At 42.3% G+C, this 18,629-nt stretch overlaps 1 protein-coding gene across 2 annotated transcripts in view; it reads left to right on the top strand.

Annotated features, from left to right (window-relative positions):
* The first annotated feature begins 1,316 nt into the window (after positions 1 to 1,316).
* The window catches only part of LOC117249882 (transmembrane protein 47-like), a 30,077-nt gene continuing 12,764 nt past the window's right edge, over positions 1,317 to 18,629 (top strand). The window contains exons 1-2 of one of the 2 annotated variants that reach the window (XM_078165691.1): positions 1,317 to 3,456; positions 18,466 to 18,504. In XM_078165691.1, coding sequence (XP_078021817.1) covers positions 3,228 to 3,456; positions 18,466 to 18,504 — 268 coding nt within the window. In that variant the 5' untranslated portion in view covers positions 1,317 to 3,227. The remainder of the gene's footprint in view (positions 3,457 to 18,465; positions 18,505 to 18,629) is intronic. The other variant, XM_033615683.2, reaches the window with a different exon arrangement.

Consider the following 18,629-nt stretch of genomic DNA (forward strand, 5'->3'; position numbering starts at 1 on the left):
ATGCTGATACTAGCTTTCCTGTCACATTCACCATACTCTATTTCACACACTACATAGCATAACTACAATATAAGCTAAAGTTAAAGGAGCTAACTGGACTTACAGGATCAGCAAGCACACTCACCTTGCTGCATGGCCTCAAACAAAATGGATTCCAATAGGCCACTCCCACACTTAAATACTTCCTCTTCCTGGATTTCTCCTGACAGGAAGTGGATCTCTCCACCTGATCTCAAGGAGTTATGTGCCCTGCTTAGTAGTTCCCCCTCCTGGCCCCCAGCTGACATTATTTCTTCTGTAATAGATAAACTGGCTGCATTTAATTGCTTCATCTGACATTTAGTGTAAGTGCTCTAACTTTTTGTTTCTGGTTTGAGGTAATTGTCTTCCCTACTGTGCGATCCCCACCCCCCTAAAAAAAAAATTCAGTGTAAGCATTTTCTGTAGCTTGATGACTTGACGCATTTAGGTTGAAAATTCGAATGAAAGCTCCACTGAACATCTTTGACTGTCCCTGGAGTTTTTCATCAAGCTACAATCAGCAGAAGACCATACTGTATGTTCGTCCCTTGAGCCTGTATAAACTGGATGTGTCTGCTCATAAAGAACATAAATACAATTTGTCGAGTACCTTCATTATTCTTCCACTGAACGTCATTAACGGACTGGAAATAAGAAATGTCCTTGATTAAGCTGCATTCAAGGAAGAGGATTACCTCAATTACACTTTTCTTAAGAGTATTGAATTTAACTTTATTCTGCTGTTTTGTTTTACCACAAAAAAGGTGGGCTCTGTAATACAATAATAAATATCACTAGCCACTGCCCCTCACTGGCCTTACTCCCTCATTATTCAGTAATATACCACCTCTGCTCACCATTTCACTACTCTTTATTTGATAAAAACAAATGTTCAGGAGTAGGAAGATGATGTTTTTGACTGTGTTTCGAAGATAGAACAGTGCCGGGGGGTATTTTCTTATTAAGCCGTGAATAACTGATGTGGATCAACAGTAAGTCCATTCATTAAGACCTCTATCTATCCATTATCTATCTTTATTCCTCCAGGGTTCCATCCCTCCATCTCTTTCACCTCTATCTGTTGCCCTTCCCCTCTCTTCTCCTCTGCTCTCCGCTTTGCTCCCCTGCCTCCTTCTGTCTCTCCCTCATCATCACTCATTATTGTCCTGATGGGGAGTAAACAAGGCCATCTTTTCCTCCCATCAGTCTCTCCATCCCTCCTTTCTCTCTGCTCGAATAAACATATGGATGGCTCTGCCTCCCTAAACCTGCTAACCTCTGCATTCTTGGCCTTCTCCCCTCCTGTCTCTCCCTCTCTCTGTCTCTTCTGTCTCATCTCTGGCTTTGTCATTAGTATGCAGAAGAAACAATAATATTCCTTCATGTGCCTCCCACTTTCTCCGGCTCCATCAATGTGTCTGCTCTCCTTTTCTCTTCTGCTTCTTTAATATTTAATCTAACAGTGAATCCCAAATCCAATCCTAACTCTTTGTAATTTTTTACCATTGATCACTTATCCTAAATCAGTGGGGATTTTTTTAACGACGGAGTCATGCTCCGTATTTTCCGGCATTTCAACATGACAAACTTAAATGAGGCAAGTGGAATTTAAAGGAAGAATATGTACATTTTGAGTCAAGAAATAACACATTCTTCATCTTACAAAGAAGGCGTCATCCTTAAATGTCTTGTTTTGTCCAGAACTCAAAGATAGCCCATTTAATTTAAAAGGAAGATTAAAAGCAGGGATAATGGAGATGACATGCAGCGCAACATTATTGACACGTTACTCTGACTTTATGTGGGCTATCTGACATTTATCACACAATAAAGACATTAACGTTATTTGAATACGCCCATGAACCATGTTTAGTGGGGGTACAACAACACCACATGGACAAACCACGCACATAACTGCAGTATCTCCATGGGGTGGCAGTAACTCAGCCCATAGGGACTCGGGTTGGGAACCGGTGTGTCACTAGCTCAAGTCCCCTTCCATATCAAGTATGAAGCTTCAACTAGTAGTTGAATTTAACGCATGCATAGATCCTGTTTTTGGAGCCCGGTCTCACTCCAAAGTTGTCTAAATCCAGTGCTTCGGCAGTGATTGCGGTGCCAGAAACCAACAAAAAAAGGTGTCCTTTAACATTGGTTAAAGTACAACGGTGCCTGGCGGCATCATGGGGAAACACGGTGGGACAAGGACGAAAGTTAAGGCGGTGAAAAGTCCAACTGAGGCAAGCAGGAGGGGTGGTGGATGGGTCCAACAAACACCGACTTTCACCCAAGAGAGCAGTGTTTGTGTCTCTTAAGATTCCAAAGCCAAACCCTGTTCTTTTTTCCCAAACCTAACCACCTGCTTTTGTTACCTAAACCCAACCCAAGTTTGTTGTTGAAGGAAAAAAACATCAGTTGGCAACGTCATGCGCTTATTTTGAAAGAGACTGTATGTAAATTGTAAATTTCCTGTACAAACAGAAGTGTATTTTGAAAGAGCACAATGCATGTAACAGGCAGAACTTGACATGGTGTTTCAGAACATCAACAACCAACACACCCAGGGTGCTTTGCATGTCATATGTGGACGTGGAAAATTCATGACCAAACGTCAATATGTGAGATCTTTAAGTAATAGGCCGACTGTAAAATGTGACTGTTGTATGCAAATACAACCAGGCCTGCAATAACAAAAACTAAATCAGTTGGAGGAAGAGACACATAAATAAAAAGATGTTATAGAAATATGGCTGAGTCAACCGCCATGAACAGGCATGTTTTTGATACTCACAAAACACAGAGTTGGTTGGTGGCTGGTCACACTGTCTTTGAGTTTGGGCTCAGGACCTCTGTACCGTTCACATCCTGGCTACGGCCCTGAAGCGGTGGTCCTGACTTTTCTTCTCTCTTTCTCTCTAGGACCCTGTAGCACCTGCTGATCTCTCGGAGCCTTGACGTCAGCGCTGTAAACGGTGGAGATCTCCGGTGCGCGGCGGCAACAGTGCCCACAGGCGCAGCGTCCGTCCAGCGCGCAACGCAGGCGGCTGCGGCGGCACCAGCAGCAGCAGCAGCAACAACAACACTCAGCTCAGACTTCCCCGCCCGACTTTCACATCTATCCGATCATCACATACATCCACGCACACACATCAGCATCCTCCCCGGGTTTTGAACCGGTTCACCTTCTTCGCCTCTCCAGCCGCGCCATGTCGTCTGCTGTCACCGAGACGGAGGAGTCGGCGCGCAGCTCCCCGCTGACGCCGCTGAAGCTGGTCGGGCTGGTGTGCGTGTTCCTGGCGCTCTGCTTGGATGTGGGAGCCGTGATGAGCCCGGCGTGGGTGACTGCCGACGACCAGTACTACCTGTCCCTGTGGGAGTCCTGCTGGAAGCCGGCGAGCACCGAGAACTGGCAGTGCACCAGCACGCTGGGTACAGGTAATAAGAGGGGAGGAAGTCACATTGTATGGGCTTATGAAATCACAACAACCGCTTCATCTATCTGTCCCGGGCGCACCGGACAGGATAGAGGGTAGTTACCATGTGTCTTCTATTATGCATTAACAGTAGAGAACAAAGAGTTGCTCTGAATGACTTGATGATGATGGAGGGATGCTTCCTCACCACTGGAAGGGCATTCCTAGAGGAAAATAATCCACTGACTCCCCAAGCCTAGGCAGGTATTGTCCTGGCCAGCATTGTGTCTCCCCACTGTCTCTATCCAACCATAACAAAGCCTCATACTGACAGTCGCTGTCAACCTGTGACTCCACTGGGATATCCACATTAATTATTGTGGAGGTGAAATGAAGCAATTTTGCAAGGCTGGAGTGCACTCTCATCTTTTTAAATTTATTTTTGCTTTAAAAAGTGAAGGAAAAATTGATCATACACATAACAAAATGTTTGCAGTTTGTTATACCTGCACTAGAGGCTTGTATTGCCAAACATCTCTTCCCATTCCGTCTCACCCCTTCTTTTTTCCTACTCAAAAAAGCTGCAGACATGACATTTTAAAAAAAAAAAGAGAGAGAGAGACACACACACACACAGACGTGTGATAAATACTAACCCTGATGTTAAAGGGCGCACATGTGTCTGAATGCCACAGGTCTGTCAGGTAGCCTCACTGAGGGGAAACAGAGGTAGATGAGCAGCAAGGAAGATGTGAACCTCCACCAGTGGGCTGCGAACAGTTTGTTTATGAATGCATTACAGCTAAGACATTAAGTTTATCATTTAGACAGAAATATTTAAGTTGTTTCTTCAATCAAAACTCCAGTATTTTTAGCTTTGAGAACATTTTTTTCTGGTTTTCCAACTATTCTGTATTAGTAAAATGATTATGTTTGAGTTTTGGACCATTAGTTATACAAGGCACATCCTTTTAATATGTAAGTTAGGCTGGGAAATAATTGGCAGATTATACTGAATATGAAAATAATGAAAACGTTGCAGGCCCAAAATGATTATTTTAACATGTAATGGTGAAAAAGCATCTCCTTGTTATAATGTCTGATAGAGCATTACAATAATTTTCTCCCATTTATGAGACTAAACAACGTGTATGCACCTGAACATGCTGCTGGGCCATTCTGGGGAGATAAAAATAAAATAAATGCTGCTCAGGAGCTATAATGTGCATATTCAGCCTGTTTTTGCTCCTTCACAATGCTCACCGTCTAGGTTATTAACACAGCAAAACTGCCACCACCTCCATGGTGAAGTACATCAACTCTCCTGGGTGTTGACACCAACCTGCACCCAATTAATTCATTTGTCAAAACAGGAGATGGAAGGGAGGAGAATAAAGGCTCCATATAGAGCTCACCCTGTCTGTTTTTTTTAATTTATTATAATTATTATTATTATTACCCTCCCCCTTCTTTTGTTGTCTAGAAAACGGCCTTGCTGTCACACCCCGGAGAGGTCTTGCCGTTTTGGGCAGGAGAGGAGGTGTTGATCTTGGATGTTGGATTGGTTTCCAGGGAAACAAGAGCTCATGAGCGTTACATTAATTGAGGTGAAAGTGGCTTTCTTTACTACCACTGTGACGCTGGGAGTTGACTGGTGCTAATTACACTTGGGGGCTTTAAAGGGGAATCAGTTAAAAGGTCTTTAAACTGTCAGCAACTGTGACAGACATCATCTATCTATCTATCTATCTATCTATCTATCTATCTATCTTACACACACTCTGTCTACCTGCAGAGCTGCACTCTCTGTGGGTGGGAAGGCATCATGATTGTGTGTGTGTGTGTGTGTGTGTTTGTAGCAACTGTGCAGTGTGTCTTTATATGCAAGTGAATGACTCTGTGAGTGTGTGTGGGAGACAGAAGGGGAGTCTGGGTCTCTGTATGTCTGTGTGTGTGTGTGTGTGTGTGTGTGTGTGTGTGTGTGTGTGTGTGTGTGTGTGCCAATAAGAGGCTACCGCGTTGAGCTGACCTATTTCTGGACAGTCTCCTCTGAAGCCCAGCTGAATATTTCATGTCACACTCTGATTTCTCTGTTGTTGCATCTCCGCACCTCCTCTCTTAGGACCTCTTCACACACACACACTCACTGACACACTTTGTGACTTTCGGCAGTCCCTCTCTTTCTTTCTTTCTTTCCCTCGCGCACACATTCAGTACATACACATCTAGACGCCAGAACAGGACTCCCTAATTAGATGTCTTGGCGCGACAGGTGTGTGTGAGCCTTAACACACACACACACACACACATTGATCTTAAGAATGTATCTCTGCTTGTGCCCGCTCTCTTTGCACATCCCAGCACCTGAATGAGACCAAAGCAGCGGGTTCTGCTAATTTAGCTTGCCCTTTTCATTCATTGTGATGATTCACTCTTTGTGAAAATGTGAAACTGAATTGATCGCTGCAGGAAATTTGTCTTTTCACCTTCTCCTCTTTAGAAAGCAGGGCTGCTATAGCAGAGCCCTTGCTGAAGTTGGCAGTTATTTATGAGCTTGTTAATGGATAGTTCAGCATATGGATTTTTGAACCTTGTGGGCCACCCATAGACTGTATGAAATTAATGGATGTAGCCATTGTGACGTCACCCATTGGTTTGTGGACTCTAGTTTGGCACTTTGGCCTTTGTCATCTTAGATTTTTGTAGCAAGAAGTGGCCATATTTGGACAAGAGGGTGGAGCTATGGAGGAGCAAGGGGTAGACTGTGGAGATACCCTGCCGATAGCCTGTCTGTCGTAAGTCTTAATAACATTTAAATGGGTGAGTTATATAAAATTTCACCTCCCTACAGTTGTCATGGAGGGGGGAATCAGCAATAGAGATCAACGCTATTTTTGTACCAGGCTGTAAACATGTCTACTTCTGCTGTAAAGTGTAACATGGAGTCGATAAGGGTTTGCTCACTTTTGGAGCCAGCCTCAAGTGGCCGTTGGAGGAACTTCAGTTTTTGACACTTCACGTTGGCTTCATTTTTAGCCCCAGAGATTGCTGCCTGGGGCCACCATACTGTTAAAAAGACAAAGAAAGAAAGATATGGAGAGACCACTGATATAGAACTGCATATATTAGGAACAGTGCAATACAACCATCCTCTGTTGGATTAGAAAATGTCTCACAGGAGAGAAAAGGTTTGTGCAAAGTTATAGCACAGGAGTCAATAGTAAAAATGCATCTCTTGAATAAACTGTGTGAACATGTTGTCCCAATAGCAACCAAGCTAAAATAACAATACCTTTTATTGTAATATAACATTGTTATATTTTCAATAGTCCTCTGTCATTTTATTTCAGTCTCAAAACAGGAAAACCTGCTTGGCTGCTATCACCTTCTGCCTGTAGGTATACATGACAAAAAAGACACACATTAGCTTTCTAAATACACTCTGAAATTTTAGAGACAAGGTGCACTGTGGTGCCTGCCAGGGCCCTAAAGACCTAAGACAAGGGAACATTTATAAGCTTAACACAAATGCCTCACCCCTAACAACAAGCAAAATGCAGTAATGTATGCAAAGACAGATCATGCAACACCTCAATCAGAGGAGGAAATCTTCAGTTCACAACGTGCACTGCATGGCTTCTAATTAATTGGACTGAGGTGGAAAAATAAAGGCATAAAGGAACGTTTTCACTTTGTAGAAGAACAGAACGATTGCTGTAGTGGTTGGAATATGAGTTTCAAGGTAACTGCAGGGTATCTTAAGCCCCTTTCACACATGTACCTTTATACATAATGGCAGAAGTCACAACAGTAGTCTTACTAGGTCTTAGTAACATGAGGCATGTTCTGCCTTATTAGAGATTTAAATGTAGAGAAGAAATGTGAGATGACTGAACTTGCAGTAGTGGTCATGCGAGGTTTAAAATATATCTAATTACCCCTAACAACAAATTTGGCTGACATCAGGCACCACCTGTGGCTGGTTTTCATAATCTTCTTTCTTATTAAGTGCCAAGTCTGATGTCTTGGAGCTTTCCCAAAAATCTTAGTTTTGCAGTCATGATTACAGTTTTGATGTTCGCATTTGTGCTGTTTTACACGATGTATAACTGTAATATGGCATTAACGTCTCATAAACCCTGGGCCACCAAGGCGCCTTCATTTTAGGTTGAGATTCTTCTCATGCCAGATCAGTCTATAATTAAATACAAATAATGAATAAATAAATTCAGACTAGCACTCCCTCTGTATTTTTTATCCATGTCAGCTGCATGTATGGAATTTTGAATATCTAGCAAATTAAAAAAAGAATAGGATCTAAATGAGCTCTAACTTAAAACTGCTGTAAACAATATTTTGTATTAACAGTGATTCAGATGACTCTGTGTAATGAGAAGGATGTCGCTTGTAGTGACGAATCCATAGAGAATTATCCACCTACTCTGAAGCTCCCCGCAGCTCGACGCCGTTTCTGTCAGACATTAGAATGGGAACAGAATTGCCTAAAAAATGATGAAACTATGAGAAGAGGCGGCTGGCGTCCCTCACACTCATGTTAGTCATTAATCAAGGCTACAGCAACAAAACAGGTTTTAAAATCCATCACTGATGCAATGTGTGGGAGATCAGAAGCCACTTTTATTCCTCCGTGTCATTACTTCCCAACTCGGCGCTGTTCTCTAGCAGTGCCACCAGGTGCCAAACATCATGCATACCTCATGGCTCTTCTTGTTAATCCCTTGTCTTGTCTGAAAAAAAGCCACAAAACATTCAGTATATACTAGAATAGTCAACCACCAACCAGCGTCAGCTCCACTTTGAAATCCTTGAATTCCCTCATGTTTGGCAAATGGGACATGAGTCTAGATAAAAAAAAAATCTTATAGTGGGCATGTGCAATGTGATCTCATCCCTACTTGTCCTATTTTACCACTTTGGCAGAAGCCCTGGCGTTATTATAATGACAGCAGCTTTTTGCATTGTATCTTGATGCAGATGGGGCCGGCGCTAAGAAGGTTTGGATTGGCAGTTAGGTTTGGGCAACAAAACTACTTGGTTATGGTTCGAAAAAGATTGCAGTGTGTCGCCAAAAAAACCTTGGCTTTCGGTGTGTTTCCACATGGACGTTTTTAGACATGAGGGGTCTCATCACTTCTCAGGATTGAATGCTTGATGGGTGTGCCACAAGGCATGTGGGCTCTGTGCTCCCAAATTTCAAACCTGACCACACTGCGGCTCACAACGTCTTCTTACATTATGAAAATAGTTCACTGAAATGTGTTTTTGAAAATATTTGTGATGAGAAATAAGCCATGCAGTTGTAGAATCTGTCTTAATTTTAAATCAACAGCAGTCAGTTTAAAAGTTTTTCACGAGTTTCCAGAGGCAGCGAGGTGCACTGGCAGCCCCTGGTTTGCATGAATTAGTCATCTCTCACCAGAATGCATTGCACGGCTGCTTACATAGACAATGAATGGGAAGCGTGAAAATGGATCCTGTGGGCACATACATTTTGGGGTTGTACAACAGCTGCAGCCGATGTTTGTTGGTCTCGAACACCGGTCTCCTGCATTAAAGTCCTGCGTTTGTTGGACCCATCCACCTAAGCGGATTTTCACGGTCTTTAAATGACATCCTCAGCTCTGAGCGTCTAATAATGACTTGAATGGGTTTACAAGTTTGTGGAAAGCCCAGTGTGTCTGGCCAAGTGGCGTAACTTTATGCCTTGGGGGTGAGACCAGACTGGGATTGGACATGTGTCTGGTTCAACCACCTCCTCCTCTTCTCCTATATTCATTCACCCCTCCTGTTCATCTTCCTCCTTTTCTCATCTGCCCTCTCTCTACCCCACCCTTTCTTCCCATTCCTCTCGTCCTGTGTTTTCTAATAACCCAGGTTTCATGCTCAGTCCCATAAACAAACGCATCTGTTTCAAATAAAAATATGCAACACCAAAACATTCAAATGAAACAGAAGTACACTAAATGCCTGAGAACAAAAGCTGTGTTGTTGCTACCAACAGGTCTGTCATTGACCTGACCTTGACAGAAGATTTCCCAGGCTCACTGTCAGACTTGGTTGCAGTAGCTGAGAAAAGATTACTAAAAGAACAGCAATTATATTATGTTTTCTATTTTCTCACACCATTGTAATTTGTTTAAAATGATGAAAATGAGTGAGCTTTTTCAGCTTATTGCATGTGCTGTATTCATTTAGGAATAAATCCCAAAACGCACTCAAGTTTGTAGAAAGGTATGATTTTAAACAAATTTGGTGGAAAGTGGTGGCATTTCTGCCTCACATTCATGAGTCTTAGTTGTCACAGATTTGAGATCAGTCATCACTGAAGACCTAAAAACCTCCACGAACGCTGCCTCCTCGCGCTCTGCCCTTCTCATCTTTCTCTATCAGTCTATCGATCGATCCATCCGTTGCTTTTACTCCCCCGGCCTTTTTCATCTGTACTCTTAAATGAATTGTCTTTTTCTCAATGCTCACTGCCCCCTCCCATTTATATTTTCTATCTCCTTTTTGTTTGTTCCTCATTCCCTTTCTTCCTCTCCTCCCTCCTCCCTGTCCCTCTCTTCTCCCCGAGGGCTTCATTGTTACATTTCTAATGTTAATCATTTTCCCTTTGTAATTTCACCATCCTCCTCCTCTTCATCCTCCTCCATCTCCATGTACCCTTTCCATTTCTCCAGGGTCAAGCTGCCCCCCCCTTCTTCTCCTCCTTTTTTACCCCCCTCCTTGCCTCCACCTCCTCTCCTCTGACTCCATCTCTCTTCACAGTGAGCTCAGCCCCCAGAGACGCCCGTTCTATTTGTAGCGGCTGAACGAGGAATGGGAAATGATGTGGCATTCAGTTCTGTGGCAGACAGACAGACAGACAGACAGACAGACAGACAGAGGAATAGCCAGGAACCTACAGCTCCCACTTGCCATCCCCAAAAAACACACACACACACACTGAGGGCATGATGAGGAAAAGGATGTGCATGTGCCCAAACACACATAATCCTTTTGGTGGATGCAAATCAAGCTTTCTTCAAAGCATTTACAGTATCGTAGTAGCAGCATGTGGCAGCTCACAAAAAGCCTGTAAAAGTCTTAAATTATACAAATTCAAAATGATCTGGAGACATAAAAGAACAGAATTTTCTTAAATACAATCATATTCCTCTGGTGTTATCTTGCAATTATTGTATTCTTTTTAAATAAACCAACTGTTAACAAATAATCCAATCGAAAAAACAGCCATAGGTGGCTAAAAACACCAAAGTTCAGTGGCTAAAAAGCCCTTCAAAACACAGCGATGACTCACTAGATTTTGTCATTTGTTGTTCTCCAAAAGTTGTCTGCAGCTTGGCAAGTGTCTCGCCTAGGTGTCACGCCATCCACCATCCCCTCTATCTCCAGGTGACAAAGACAGCTCATATGCTACGTCACTTTAGAGAGGTTGATGATACATATGTACAAACCTAATATTTGTGGTTTGTAGAAACGTATAATTCCTACATTTTCCTCTGGCAAATGTGCTGTTGTGAGCAGTCATCTGCATGTTCACTTGGAAATAGGCTTGTTTTTCACCCTTTTTTTTCATATTTCGGTTGAAAATTGTTCTTTGAACATTCTAAATCCAATGTGTGAAGTACAGGGGGTTATTCTTTTCTTTAGTTTATGTTAGAGCTGAAAAAAATTGTTCATTAGTCAGTCAGCATTAGGAAACATAAACTGATTTGGGTTTTGGACTGCAGGTCAGACAAAATAAGACATTTGAAGATATTACTAAAGCTATTTTGGGACTTTTTGTAGACTAAATGATTAATTGGCTAATCAAAATAGTAATCAATATAATAACTGATAATGATGACTAGTTGCAGTGATACTGTATTTGCATCTTGAAAGATAACGAGCATCACAGGATCACAGTGTGCCAGAGGGGGGCCTCCGCAATCTACATACAACTCTCCATTGTTCATTTATGTATCTCTTGTGCCTGTTGAAACGTTACAGTGACAGCTGTACTGTATGTGCGTACTCTTGAATTTTACATTAGCAGCTACAGGACTGGTGGCTTCTGTTTTGGAGAGAGGAACCCAAAGTACTACAGCAGCTAATCAGCGTGACAGCTTGGGGTGGCTTTACAGTAAAGAAAAAAAGTGACAGTGCCTCACAGTAATCCTGTCACATGGCAAACAGTCACATTACAGCGAGAGGTATTTCTCTTGGTGTGAGCGAGAAGGAGAAAGAGAGGTTCACAGGACAGCGCAGTCTGTGTCCCTATGTGAGAAACTGGTGCAAGCACTAATTAGCATGTTACATACACCAAAGAGTGTGTGCATGTGTGTGAGTGAGAGAAAGTGGGAGGATTTATACGGTACATATGGCAATTTCTACGGTTGCCTATGTGTGTCTATGATGCAATTTAAAAAATTCAAACCAGCCATGTGTGCGTGAGAGAGAAAAAAAGGCTTAGCATATTGTATGTGTATGAAAGATAAAACAGCAAAGAGTTTTACAGTATAAGCCAGTGTGTGTTTGTGTGTGTGTGTAAAGGAGTAAGAATGAGTGGGCGAGGTATTTGCAACAGTTGTAGTGACTGTAAATCTGTGAGTGTGACACTGAGAAAGAGAAGTGCAAGTTACTGTAGATGTGTCATATACTGTGGTATGTATTCCGGAACAAAAATGTAAATACAGCAAGTGATAAAACAACATTACATTCAAAAAATGATGCACTTGGCTGAACTGACAAGCAAGTTTAATAAAGTAATATTAAGTAAATCACATTTTAAGACTGTGATTTAAAGGTACCTCAACCACATCGATTAAAATTCTGCAAGCGCCATAACTATAAAAATAGAATGAGAATAAAACAGAAATTCCCATTCAAATCAACAGTGCGGGATTGTCAGAGCGGCAGCCTTTGTTAATGTAGCATTTGTAAATTATAATTTGTAGACTAGAGATGAGGGACTTCCACTAGCCCAGCAGCTTAGCACTCTGCTAACTTGAATGGGGATAACATTAATCGTTTGGCTCTTGCAGACTTTACAAATGTTATCTGACCAAATGGATTAAAATCTGAAGTTCTCAAGTTATTTTGCGGGGGTTGTGACTCAAAAAAATGTACCCACTCTTTTACACATCTCTTTCACCATGTAAGTCAATGGGAAAAAAGTATTTTTGGGCCATATGGCACCACGCGAGAGCCGTAACTGTTTGGCCTCTGATAAAGTTGGCTTTAAAGCCTGGCATGGTTCCTGCTGGCTCGTTGCAACATTTGTGGTGGGCTAACTTCTATATACACTTACGTATTAAGAAGTCGATTTGCAGAAAGTCGAGAACTCACTGAAGTGAGGTTTTGCAGTAATGACCAAAGGAGCAGTGGAGTAATAGTACAAAGCATGCAGTGGCTGAGCTTAGATTTTCGTTTCCCTGCTTTCCTTGTTAACTCAAAACACACTTCATTTAAGCTCAACGGACACAAAATAAATATGACCTAGACTGTCTCAGTTTGTCTTGTTAGTCCTTTAGTTAGTCAGTCCAGTGTTTCAACAATCACCAAGTCTGGTTTGGTTCGAAATCATTCTCAGAACCCATTGGCTGTATTCGACGTCTGACTTCCGGCAGGCGGCGATACAGCCTCTGGGGGCAGACCCCCGATTTTTTGGCATACCGGTTTGATTTGGGCGGAGGAGGCGAATTTCCGTTTCTGACTTCCGTTTATGTGTAAGTAAATATGCTGAACCATTGCGATGGATTCAGAGTTTGCAGTGACGCCAATTATGTTCCACCTCGTTAGTTCACCGCACGGACTGTTTAACCTGGCAACAACTGCAGCCGGCTCAAAAGTGATTGGTCAATATCACGCGGACTACAAACAGCCTACAACTGGAAACCAGGGCTCTTCCGCTCTTCTTCCGGAGGCAAGATCTCTGGGGTTTGCCTACAGACTCTACATTCACTGAATGTAGAGTCTGTATATAGAGACTTGGTCGAAATAAACTCTTAATTCACTGAATTAGATGTGAAAATATGCTGATATGCACATTGTCCCCTGTGTTTCTCTCTGCCTCCCAGCTGTCCACTGAGCAGTGAATCTCACTCGTTCTTCTGAGGCAGCTACAGTAACAGTACATCATGTTTTATCAAAGATGCAGTTAATGGCAACAAAAAAACAGGGAAATATGGTAATATATGGTATGTTACCTGCTAAAACAAAAAAGTAATCAGATTACTTTATAACCCAGTACCTCTGACACTACTAAATATAAATATAAATACATCTACTCATTGTGCAAAGATGTCAATACCTGTGATCACTAATAGGCAGCAGTCGGCCAAAACTGAGTTCTCAAATTAGTGAGTGTGACACATTTTATGCCATCACTAACAAGTGTTGTCACCATAACAGCTAACAACCATTGCCATTTTCTGTTTAAGTAGTCAAAATACCATGGCAAAAAGTTTAATGTCCTCTCTGTTTATTTTATTTCTATTGGCCACAATTCAGCAAGCAACAGAACTGCCTCGTTGCTTTGGTTGACCTGATTTAAGTGAAATACAGAATTTTTGCCTGAAGTGCCTAACCTAAAATATGAAGCTAACAGGCGAAGACACGTGCAGAGTCAAAGGCTAGAAACCAGACTTTGGGCTTTCATATAGGAACACGTTGTTGCCAGGAAACATTTTAATAAAGCTGTGTAGGTGTTTGTCCAGAAAGTGATCTAATCAGGAGCATCACTCAAACTGAAAATTTTCTGTTGTCTTGCATTTGAAATACAAGATGCCTTTCTTTTATCTCTCCTCTCTGCTCTCTATCCCTCTCTATCTTCTTTCCTTCCCACTTTCTCCTCTCTCATCTTTAATTTCCTCCTTCCCTCTCTGCCTCCCACTATCCACCTCTGCATCTCATCTTTCACCTCTATCTCTGTCTCTCCCTCCCTCTGCCTCTGAATCGCTCATTTTTCCTTATCTCTCCCCCCACCATCCATCTTTCATAAGCTTCTTTACCACGCTGGAGCAGTAAATTTAGGCATTGCCTGTATTGACACCACTTAAATAGCTGTAAAATAAAAAATACATTCACCTTCGCCCTGCAGTATACCATAGATGCCAGCTACTGTGCATGGCTTTGCATCTGTTCTGACAGCTACATTTCTGCATCAGACGCACTTCACTGATGTTTTATCCAGATCTATCAGTTTGAAGTTTGCCTTTAAAGAGCTGCTGTATATCTTCAAGGAGTACAGATTATTTTATTTATTTATGTATTTTGTAATATAGCACTTCGAGTTGAGCTGTGTGGTACAGAAATAGGTTTTACAGCAGCTTACATGAGCCAGGCCAATTTGACAGCATCCCATCTGATCATAGTGTGAAGGCAGACAGGTGGAATAAAAGGTTAGAGAAATGGTCAAATCTCTTCTCTCCCCCTGAGCTCAGATGGATTAGGTGTTGACACGTGTGTGTGTGTGTGTGTGTGTGTGTGTGTGTGTGTCCAGCTCCTAAACACACAGTCACACCAGCTTATAAAATAGAGAAATATCTTGGTAAAATCAATCCATCCCAATTGATCTGCCTTAGTGTTTTGCAGAGAAATGAAGTGAACTTTGGCGCAGTAATTTGAGCAGCTGACCATTTGCTAATTGTCTTGACAGTGCTAACCTTTGAGGGAACAGACAGTCTTAAAATGGAGGGAAATATTGTAGCTTTAGCTGTAGTAACTTTACTGTTTCATTTAAAGTGTAAAGACTGTGTAACTTTTGCTGAACAGTGACCACTGTTGTCATGTGGATATCAGGACAATAGTACAAATACTACACCATGCTAAACATAGAACAAGGAGTCATAATGTCAGCAAACTAAGACATAATCTAACTTGACAAGTTGTCAAGACTTATTAACAAATTAATTTTTCTGAATTTACCAGCTACACAGGAATAAGTTTGCTGATATATCTAACATTAGCCACCATAAGCAGCTAGTCATACCCACATACTGTAAAAATTATGGATGTAGCCACCATGATGTCAGCCACTGGTTTGTGGACTGCCGTTTTGAAGTCTGGAGTTCGGCATTACAGTCGTTGCCATCTTTTTGTTTGTTTGTTTGTTTGTTTTCTGAGCTGGAAGTGACCTAATCTCTCAAGACAGATTCTGCAATTTATATTGTAGAATCTGTCGAGGAGGGCGGGGCTTTGAGGTTGAACAATGCTGCGCTTTAGCCAATCACAATGGAGGGGGCAGGGCCGAGACGTGCAGGTGTCCCCAGGAAATAGCAGGTGTCCCCAGAAACAGCAAGCTCCGTGTCCATGGCGACTGCTCCACCCAAAACGCCGTCAAGTCAACGTGAAAAACATGGACAACAGCACAACTTACAAGCGTTGTGAATTCACCAGCACACCTTCCACTTCTCACGACAGGAAAAAAAGGGCATTAGCAGCAACGTTTTTACCGCCGTTTGGTTCGAGTTGCAGGTAGGAATGTAACACTGGGGGCACCGCTGGAAGTGAAGGGGATGAGCGATCCCACAGGCCCCTGCACTTCCGTTAGTCGAAAAACTCCAGGCAGTGCCTCCAGAGGTAATGGAAGAAAAAAATTATTATTAATTATTATTTTTTTTTTTTTTACCGATGGATTTTCAGATTGGAAGTGACCATATTTGGGCAAGAGGGCAGAAATGTGGAGGAGCGAGGGGTGGATCCGATTGAGAAGCTAAGGATACTGTTGGCAGTTAGCATGTCACTTAAACCAGCCATACTCTTAATTGCACGTAAAATGTTTGGGGTGAGTTATATGAAAATTCACCCCCAGCACAGTTGTCATGAATCTGGAAATTAGCTACAGAGACCAAAACTGTTTTTTGTACCAGGCTGTAAACATGTTAATTTCTGCTGTAAAGTTGGACATTTTAACATGGGGGTCATAGGGATTGGTTCTTAGTGTCAGCCTCTAGTGGCCATTCAAAGAACTGCAGTTTTTGGCACGTTTGCTTCAGTTTTCAGCCCTGGAGGTTGCGGCTTGGTTCTGATTTATTCATTCAGTCATATTTATTCATTCAGTCATCTCTCCCTCATCCACCTCCCGATCTAACGCTTCATGAGGTGTGTTTGGAACCAACAGTCCACTGTAGCTCCATATTGCACAAACCTCAGTCTGCCCACTTATGCTCCAATCAAATGGATTGAATTTAAATCCCTCTAGTAACTGTACACCAATCAAATACTATTTCAGTGGGAAGTAGGTCACAGAAAAGAAGCTAAAGACACCATAATTTCCATTGAATTGGGACTTCAGGTCATTTTATCCCCATTATTTAAGTTAGCCGCTCAGCTGGCGGGTGTCCACTTCCTTTGTGGACCCAGCGATGTGGAAGGTACAGGTAATTTTATACCTGGGAATTCAAATTTTTTTTGGCTTCATGCGCCACTGATCAACTTCCATGGGGATGCTCTGAGCCCCGCCTCCAATCCTGTGTCCAGTTCTCTTTATACATTCGTGCAAACAGCCTCTGCCCCCACGGTGCAGGCATTAGCTTTAAGCTAGTAAGTGAAGTATGCACAGATCAGGTAGCTTATGTGTAGAATACAATATCTTGAGTTTGATATGACGAGAGTACCAAGTATGGGTGTGTCTTTATGTGACCATGTATCTGTGTGTGTGTGTGTGTGTGTGTGTGTGTGTGTTCTATTTCAGTGTGCATCAAGCCACAGTGCTCCCTATATATAAATGCGGACAGATTTTTGATAACATGCCAGTAAAGCTTTTTAGCCAAGGCTTTTTGTCAGCTCAGGTATACTAAGTGCTCTCTCTCTCTCTTCATTACTTTCACTCAGCGCTGCTATGTCCCCAGCCCCTTCACGCCCTCCTCCACTCCTCTTCCTCCTCCTCCTCCTCCTCCTCCCCTCTCTTTCCCTCTACCTTCACCACCACCACCACCCTTCTCCTCTTCTCCTCCTTTTGGCATTTATTTTCATCCTGCCCTCTCTACGTCCTTGTAACATTATGCTGGTGCCTCTCCACTTGCATGTTTTTCCTCTTTTATCGCTCATCAGCGTCTCAGAGATGCTCACCGCCTCGTCGCCACCAAACCACTCTTCATCTCACTTTAACTTGTCTTGTCTTTTTTCCCCCTCAGTTCTCCTTTGTTCCTCGACTCCCTTTGTTTTTTGCAGTTCTTACACACTCATTTGTTCCTCCTTTGCTCTTTCATGTCTTCCCTATTTCCTTTCTCCCCTGAATTCATTTGCCTTCTATCCTGCCTGTCTTACCTTCATTTTTATTCTTAGTATTATTTTCTTACCCTATTTCCTCCTTGCTTCCTTCTTCCCATGTCTTTCCCTTTCTTCTTGTTCCTTTCCCTCCCCATTCCCTCTTTCCTCTCTACACATTTTCCCTTTTGTTTTTCCTTTTTTTTTGTTTTGTAGTACCTTCCCTCCGTCTTCTTTATTTCTTACCTTTTTCATCCCATTCCTTTCTCCCTTTATTTGAACTGTCCAATTTCATTGTTGACCTGGAGTCAACAATGAACTGATTGGATTTTGGTGGTCAAAGGTCAAGATCAATGTGACCTTGCATCTGTCTCATTCTCGTGAAGGTGATATCTCAAGAACACCTTGCGGGAATTTCTTCAAATTTCAAATTCTAGTTTCATATACTTTTCCTGATCCATTTGCCTTGGGTTTGTAGTTTTTCTTATGTCTACGCTTCCTTGACTTCACCACTGTTGCTCCTCATTGTGTCTTTCCTGTCCTCTTCCCTCTTTGTTTTCCTCTTCATCCCCCTTATTTCTTCTACATCCCATCTTTTCTTCTATTTTCCATCTATTTGTTCTTCAATGTGTGTGTGCTCTTTTCCTTCCTTTCCTCCTTTTTTTCTCCTTAGACTCCTTTCTATTTCATTGTTCACTCAGTCCTCACCTCCTCCCTCATTTTCCCTCTAATCTACATACTTGATGGTGGAAAAGCCAGTAATATAAAAATGTCAAATAAAATAATATGTCTCTTGTGGCTCTGTCTCTCCTCCCAGGCCACCCGCAAGGTCTTGTGCATTTCATTTTTGGCTCTGGTATGCGTTCACTATATTGCATTTATTCATGAATGTTCTTTGAATGTTTATGCAACATGCTGCTTCCTCGTACCCACTCACCTTTGTCTCTTTCTTCCTCTCTTTACCACTTTCTCTGTCCATCT

The sequence above is a fragment of the Epinephelus lanceolatus genome, chromosome 24, assembly GCF_041903045.1.
Source record: "Epinephelus lanceolatus isolate andai-2023 chromosome 24, ASM4190304v1, whole genome shotgun sequence".
Taxonomy (NCBI): domain Eukaryota; kingdom Metazoa; phylum Chordata; class Actinopteri; order Perciformes; family Serranidae; genus Epinephelus; species Epinephelus lanceolatus.